The sequence below is a fragment of the Trachymyrmex septentrionalis genome, unplaced genomic scaffold, assembly GCF_001594115.1.
Source record: "Trachymyrmex septentrionalis isolate Tsep2-gDNA-1 unplaced genomic scaffold, Tsep1.0 scaffold49, whole genome shotgun sequence".
NCBI classification, from domain to species: domain Eukaryota; kingdom Metazoa; phylum Arthropoda; class Insecta; order Hymenoptera; family Formicidae; genus Trachymyrmex; species Trachymyrmex septentrionalis.
Window position 1 is genome coordinate 858,717 of NW_017305661.1, and position 7,608 is coordinate 866,324.

At 31.5% G+C, this 7,608-nt stretch overlaps 2 protein-coding genes and 1 long non-coding RNA gene across 4 annotated transcripts in view; 1 reads left to right on the forward strand and 2 right to left on the reverse strand.

Annotated features, from left to right (window-relative positions):
- Window positions 1-7,608, reverse strand: part of LOC108751526 — a 305,551-nt gene that overhangs the window by 219,872 nt on the left and 78,071 nt on the right. The window lies entirely within an intron of this gene.
- LOC108751530 lies at window positions 858-5,247 on the reverse strand. The gene is made up of 3 exons (XR_001939495.1): window positions 5,174-5,247; window positions 2,784-2,788; window positions 858-871 (listed from the first exon to the last, which is right to left on the reverse strand). It is a non-coding gene; the product is annotated as an uncharacterized LOC108751530 (long non-coding RNA).
- Window positions 4,429-5,862, forward strand: LOC108751529 (protein G12-like). The gene is made up of 2 exons (XM_018491765.1): window positions 4,429-4,515; window positions 5,176-5,862. The coding sequence occupies exon 2, from the start codon at window positions 5,176-5,178 to the stop codon at window positions 5,815-5,817; it is 642 nt and encodes a 213-aa protein (XP_018347267.1). The 5' UTR covers window positions 4,429-4,515; the 3' UTR covers window positions 5,818-5,862.

Below are 7,608 nucleotides of genomic sequence, written 5' to 3' on the forward strand. Positions count from 1 at the left end.
TAATGATTTTGTAAATTAAAAATTCTAAACTATTTATTAAAACAGTTTTCATATCGTAATAAATTTTTTCAACTCTAAATTTTCTACAGTGTTATTTGATACATCGAACACAGAAATAATCAATATTAAACATTGCCCTCGTTTTCTTCGGATTTTAATTGTATAATTATTTAAATTATGCAAAATACACGCAAATGAAACGAGCTAAAACGTGAAAAAAATTCACGGAACAAAGTGAATAATTAAACTAATAAATCGATTAAGGTAACAAATGTTTCTAAAGACTATTTTTCAGCAGGATATATGTTATGTTTGAGTGAACCATGCACATGAAACTCTTCAATAATAAAAGAATATATCACGAATTTTTTTGTTATAATCAATCATTATCACATTCAGTTTTATAATATTTTTATGTAATAAAAACAACAAAAAATCATAAATGTTTCAACTGTGCTTAATTCACAACGTAAAATTCTATCTCGCTATATTGATTATTTATATAATTCTTTACTATATTTATATCTATAATATATTTTATATATACAAAATTATAGTATATTTGAATAATTTTCTAAATGCAAACTTTTAAGATTGTATATGTTTCGATTTTGTATCAATTATATATCTAAGGAGGGGATTCCTAAGTTAATCAAATTTTAATCAATTTTCTCTGATTACTCAATTCTAATATTCCGCCCGCATCGGAAAAAGATCCTACTTTACGAGGCAATGTCTCGTAGAATACCAAATGGTCGTCGGTTTCGATCTCCTGGGACGCTTTCGCTCTCTAACAGTAATCTAGAAAGCACTTGCTTGATTAAATTTTAGCCGCGACTCTCAAAATGTTCTTCATCTTTACTGGCAACATCTTTATTGGCCACTGACCCACGATTTTATTGCAACAACAACGACTCAAACTTCCCGACCTCCCAGACGATGAAGTCGTCTGAAGTATTCTTGCATGAGGCGGGAATAAAAAACGACGATAAAGTTTACACAGAGCTTCTACCAGTTTCTATCCAGCGCGAATACAACGCACGTTTTATTACGCGTTCGCAAAAGGAATTGTTTAATCCTCGCCTCGCTTTTTAAATCACTTTTTTTGCAGTCGGGAAGATCGGCCCGCAGAATGCTCTCGGAACGAGTTTAATTTCGTCAGTAATTACAGTCATCAGCCCGATGCAATTTCGCTAAACTTCTGGACGCGGAAGGCCTCTTCCGCTGGTGGTGGTTTTCAACTCTCATTTTTTCGACGAACTCTGGCATGGCTGACTTTACGACTCTTAAATCGCGGCCGAGTCGCTTCGCTGCCACGAAACGAAAGAAAAAAAAAACGACCCGAATCAACTTTTAGTAAACTTAAACTAAAACGTTTTATGCGTTCGAACCGACGCATGCATTTTAAGCAGCGATGCAAAGCGAGGAGGGAGAGACTGACAGGCGGAAAAAAATGATTTTAGAGCCGTTACGTCATTCTTTTTGAAAGATTGACGTACTCGTCTCACCGTGTCGGGCGGAGTAAAAGAGCATGTTACCCTAGATTAGCATAACAAACGCATACTGGAACACTTGAACCGCACAAAACTTGCTTGAACGTCGAATAGCGTATATAATCAAGAGTATACATATAACCATGGCCAGACATTGTCAAGCTCAATACATAAAGTACTAAACGTTGTAAAAGCATTACTTTCTTCGAAAGAATTTAATTGTCAACTTTCACCTATTGGCAAAGCTAAAAGCTTGAGCACAATAGGCTAATAAATTTATATTTAAAATATTATAAATCAAACATTTATCAATTAGTGTTCAATAAATATTAAATTCCATATGCATTGCTTTAAGTATCGACGGCGTTTAAATGAAATATCTCAAATTATTTCATTCTAAATTAAAGATCATTTCAAATATTTCCTGATTTTAATTTTAAACTTTTCTTTAATCTCACTCGATAAAATTATAAACTATATTATTGTATTACTGTATAGCATACTAATATATAAATTATTTGAAGTATATGAAGTATATAAAGCTTGAATTCACTAAAATTACATCGATTTCTTAATGTTGAATATATTATTCATCTTAATTGATCAAAATTTCAGGTAAACGAGATCGGTAAAAATGATCAATAATGAAGGAAAGACTGATACAAAAAATGAGTACATCAATAGCATTTTCGTTCAAATTAACACTGATGCACGATAAAACAGTAAATTGTATTAATGATATTTAATAATGATCAAAGCCAGGATTCAAAGCAAAGAAATTCACGAAAAAGCAGAGAATAAGCGCGTAATTATCTTAATCGACAATACGTAAATAACGTTGAAAATACAAGAGATCTCTCGCGCAAGCGATTCGTAACACTGACACGATATGAACATCATCCAGCAACGCAGAAAACACTTAAGCATAGATTACAAGTATTATGGATTTAATTTTCGATAAGATTAATGGATTACAGATATAGATATGCAACAAATAAACTTCAACAAAAATAATTTATTCTTTCTTGTGCCAAATACATTTAAAGATAAAAGTACTAATTATTATTTTCTTCGATGTATAGAAATTTTAAGATAACTAAAGAATAATTGAATTTAATTAATTCATGATTGAACTGGCCTGACATAGTACAACATATAATTTATTAACGCAATTGTTTCTTTGGAATCGAAACAATTTATAGATCTTGTCCGTTTTTTTATTTCTGCACTCTCTGAATTGATGCGCACGGTGCAATGCGTTAATATAAAATAAATATGTGTTTATTTCACTTCAACTTATTGCATTGTGTGCGTTCAGAAAGTGCAAGAATAAAAAAGAGACCTCTTGAATCCAGACTTAATCGCCAAAAAATTGCTTTCATTACGGGAATAACGTTATTCCACTTAATTCCATTTGATGAAACACGTGTTCACGCCCGGCAGCGATAACGAAAGCGGAACTAAAGCAAAATCTCTAAGCAAAAGCTCTAAAATCGGCGATCGACGAGGCGTGAGATCGAACATCGAGTCTACATGATCAAGACATGATTAAGGAATAGGCAAGACCATTTCCTTATCGTGATGACGCACAAGGGGCATTTTCTCACGCTTGCAAATTATTGCTAGCTTGAATATTATTCTGTAAATTTTCTTTTAGAAGCACCAATCTTGATTTTCGCGAAAGGAATCGGAAACGATTCGAAATTAAAATAGGTCTTTTTCAAGCAACGAATTTATTATTGAAGAAAGATTCCAAAGATTTATAAAGATAAATCTCGTTATTTTCATCAAATGATAGGCTTCGTATTTCTATGAATTTCGAATCGAATCGTGAATAGTGTAATGGAACAAATGGAGAAAGAATAACGATAGGTCTTAAGCAGATTTCAATCGGTTAATAGTATGCGAATTGATGTGTGTAAAGCACGAAACAGAAACACTAATAATGCAATGATAGTTCATGGCGAATAACGTAACGTGATATGTGAGAGAATTAAAAAAAAGAAAAGATACCGCTTAGGGCACTCGCTATGAAAAAATACGATGGTCGATGTGTGTGGAAACGGAAAAAAAAGATATTTCAAAAATATGGACTACGCTAAAATAAATAAAAAAATATTTCTCACAAATAGCAAAGCTTTGAACGAGACACGATATTATTTGGAATTAAATACTTGATATAGCGGAAATTTTTATTACTCATTTCTGACAGGGGCAATGTGACAGGGGCAAGGGTTAATTTCGCTCGATAACACACGTGCACGTTATCGATCCACAAGATAAGTACAAACTGATTTTATCAATATTTGTGCAATCTTTATACAAAATATGTATAAAAAATATGTGTAAAAAATATGTGTAAAATTAATTTGTGATAATTCTATATCACACAAAGAAATGTGTGCGTATGTTTCAATATATTTAATTATTGGGCAGAAAATATTACGAAAGTATAAAAAAGTTAAAGAGAATCTGTCTTTATTTCTAGAGACTAATATTAATGATTTATTTTTATATATAATATATCCTCTACATTATAAATCCAATCATTATTTTCAAATTACTTTAAGAAAAGTTCTCTTTTCAGAAGATTTTAAATAAAATCTTCTATAAAATAATAAAACTAAAATAATATTAAAAATACTAAATACATATTTTGTTACGATTTATCGTAATAAATCGGATGTAATATATTAATTGCCAATTCTTTTTCAAACATTAGCCAAATATTCTAGCATTATTTATAAAGTAATTATTTCGCACGTGCAACTGCATAATCATTATGAAACTAATAATCCATTATAAAGTTGACAGCTTAATCTAAAAAAATTGTTTAATTGTGTAATTTTTCAAAATAATCTTAAAAGTGTTTTATCTTCAAATCAAGTACTCGCAGATAATACATAATCTTATCACAGATTGAAGAAATAAGATCTAATTTCGTGTATAAAAGACAGCGGCAAAAATTGTCGAGCATCAGTTGCGAGATCACAAGTAGAAGCACTATAGCAACATTTCAAAAGTAAGTATCAAGACTATAATTATTAATAGATCAAATTAAATATTTTTGAATTTAAATATTAAATTGTACATAAAAATAAGCAATATGATAAATCATGTACAATACATTTACTTCCCGTCTCTATTAAAAATAAATAAAACTGTTATCAAAAACATGGTTCTCAAACATAAACCAAAAGAGATAAGTAAAAAAACTTTAAGTGACTAATTATAATTTTTTAAATATTTTACCGTTTTTCAATTACCGCATTTATTCTAGTTATCGCCAAATACAGATTTATTTTATTAATTCAATCAATTAACAAAGTATTTTAAATAAATTAATATTAATTGCAATTTTCTCGTATAGTATAGTTTGATTGATATACAATAAAAATTGAATAGTGTTTGTAATCTTTTTCTAAAAAAAATTTCACAAAACCAAAATAATTGATTCAACTAATATTTATCGATGCACTACAAATGTCAAATTAAGAATTTGTTTATGGTAATATAATTTTTGCGTAAATTTGGTTTGAACATATATTTTATATATAATCGTATAAAATGTAATAAATATAAGATTATATTACATTATATTGTATTATATACATACATTGCGTATATATAATGTAATTTTCAAATGTATCAATAATTTCAACAAAATTATTTATTTTTACAGATGAAATTCGCATTAGCACTGCTAGCCCTCGTGGCTACAGCCTCCGCCATTGAGCTCCCCAATTTTGGAAGAGGTGAGCTCCATCCAGTCCTCCAAGAATTCCTAGACCTCGTACCGGTCAAGAAAGTAGTACAAATCACTCTTCAATACTATATCGAAGATAAAGACTTCCAGAAAATGGTCGAATACTTCCGATCTGAGGGATTTAAGCAGCTAGTCCAAGATGTAGAAGCTCTGCCTGAGATTAAAGTTTTTATGGATTACATCCATAATGCCGGTATTGACATTTACAAGATAGTGAACGATTTGAACTCTGCTCTCAAGCTCCCTCCTCTTACCGCGCCATCCTATTTCGGCACATACATTACCGGTGGAATTAACGGATACATTCAAGACATTCTGAACGTTTTGCCTCGAAAAGAGCTTAGGGATTTGTACGAGGAGAAGCTCACGACCTCTAAAGCATTCGCCGACTTGATCGCGCAATTGAAATCCGACAATTTCCAGCAAATCGTCAACAAGGTTTACGTTCACCCTAAATTTCAGGAGCTTTTGACACACGCTAGGACTGAAGGCATTGATCTCATAGCCATCAAGGAATTGTTGGAGGTTCTCTGGGGTATTAAAGTTCCCACTTACTAATTACCAGACGAACATCAACGCTACAATGAAATGATTTTTTTGTTATCACAATTATGCCAATAGTATTTTCAAAATTACCACCTCATAAACATTAAGGACTATCCGGTTACATAATGTTATATTCTTCACTTGTGCAACATAATAAATAAAGATCCCGTATTGCGTTACATTTTTCTTTTTTAATGAAGCTCCGAGAGTCCCTATTTCTTATAATATTTCTTATAATTTCTTTTTCTTAATTTACGTGTGATGAAAGAATAGATTGGGTATAATTCAAATAACTCGACCATTCATACCGCGCGACGTATTTTTTCACGTTGCTCCAAATCGTTCTCGCCCGATCAGGCCAAACCAAGATAAGCAAGATTGTGCTCAAGCAACCAACCTGCCAAACTCGTTTTCGCGTGATCGTAACGTCGTGAATGGAAGATTGGGACGAGTCCTTTTCTCCCTCTCTTGCACAATTATCCGCCTTTTGCCCCTGCCCAATATAATATTAAAAAAAAGATCTTCTTTCCCCTTTCGAAACGAAAATTGTTCAAAAATAATAACTGTAATATACGACGTATGTGATGCAGCGACAAATGTCATATTAAATACTCACTAATTCGTACTTTACATAATTCATCATAGACAAAAATTGCAGATATTACTAAGTTCTTATTTATTATAAAGTATTAATCGAACTATAATATGATCAAACTAAAATATAATAAATTTAACTTAATTGATTTTAAAATCAATATAACCATGCATCAAAAATTTATGTTTGTTTAATGTTGTCGAACTAATTAAATGCGTTAACATATTAATAAAAAAAACTTCTTTTACTACACTGTATTACTTATGAAGGCAATCATTAAAGGTAAATAATTATGAAAAACATGTTAATCAAGAGTAAGTAAAATATGTAAATAAAAAAAACCGTAACCGCGCTAACTAATTAGTAATATAATTTAATAATAATTAGTTGTTAGTAATAACTTTAATATTAATCTCGACGTATATGTCAAACAAAACTCGAAGACCGCCACTGACTTTAGAAAAGGTAAACATTACGTGAAAAGGAAAAAAAAATTGTCGCTGTTTAATCACCAGTAGCTCTCTCGCTTCTGAAAATATTACGTGATCAATCTCAAGAATCTTACGTTACATGGGTAAATACCAACAAATCCAAGCTTAAATATCTCACAAGAATGCCACGAAACTGCCGATCTTCAAGAAAAGGACAAGAGGATGCTAGGCAACGAGCGTGGGGCTTTTAATTAATGATGCCTGGAAGTATACATGTCGCGCGGGGCCGATTTACGAGCCGGCGCGCGCTGGCGTGTCGTGTGGCTAGAATTTATCGTAGCGCACCGGTCTTTCCCGCTAATATTTAACCGTGTTGAAAGAGGTTGGCGAGATGCCGCGGGAGGTATATACTCTCCGCGGATCGTGCGTGTGCTCAAACTGCAAGAGCGATGATCGACTTTCTCGCACAACCGCTACTTTGCGATAGAAATAAGTGATATTCATTGAGGGTGGATCTAAAGAACGCATTTGCTTACATATTTATCACAATAATAAAATAATTTCATTTGGGTAAAGACATATATAAAACTAATGCAGCGAAAAGAAATTTATCGCTTGATTGTACTACATACAGTACTTGTTTAAGTTAGCATTTTTTAATCTTTTTCGCATTAAATAAGTTAAATTTCTCAGGGTATGATATCGCTTTAGTTGAGTTAAGTGAGAGTTAACACAATATAATTTAGATAATTTTCACAATCTTTAAAACATTATACC

What these genes read in the sequence shown, in the direction of transcription:
- LOC108751529 (XM_018491765.1), top strand. Translation starts at nt 5,176, where the DNA reads ATGAAATTCGCATTAGCACTGCTAGCCCTCGTGGCTACAGCCTCCGCC.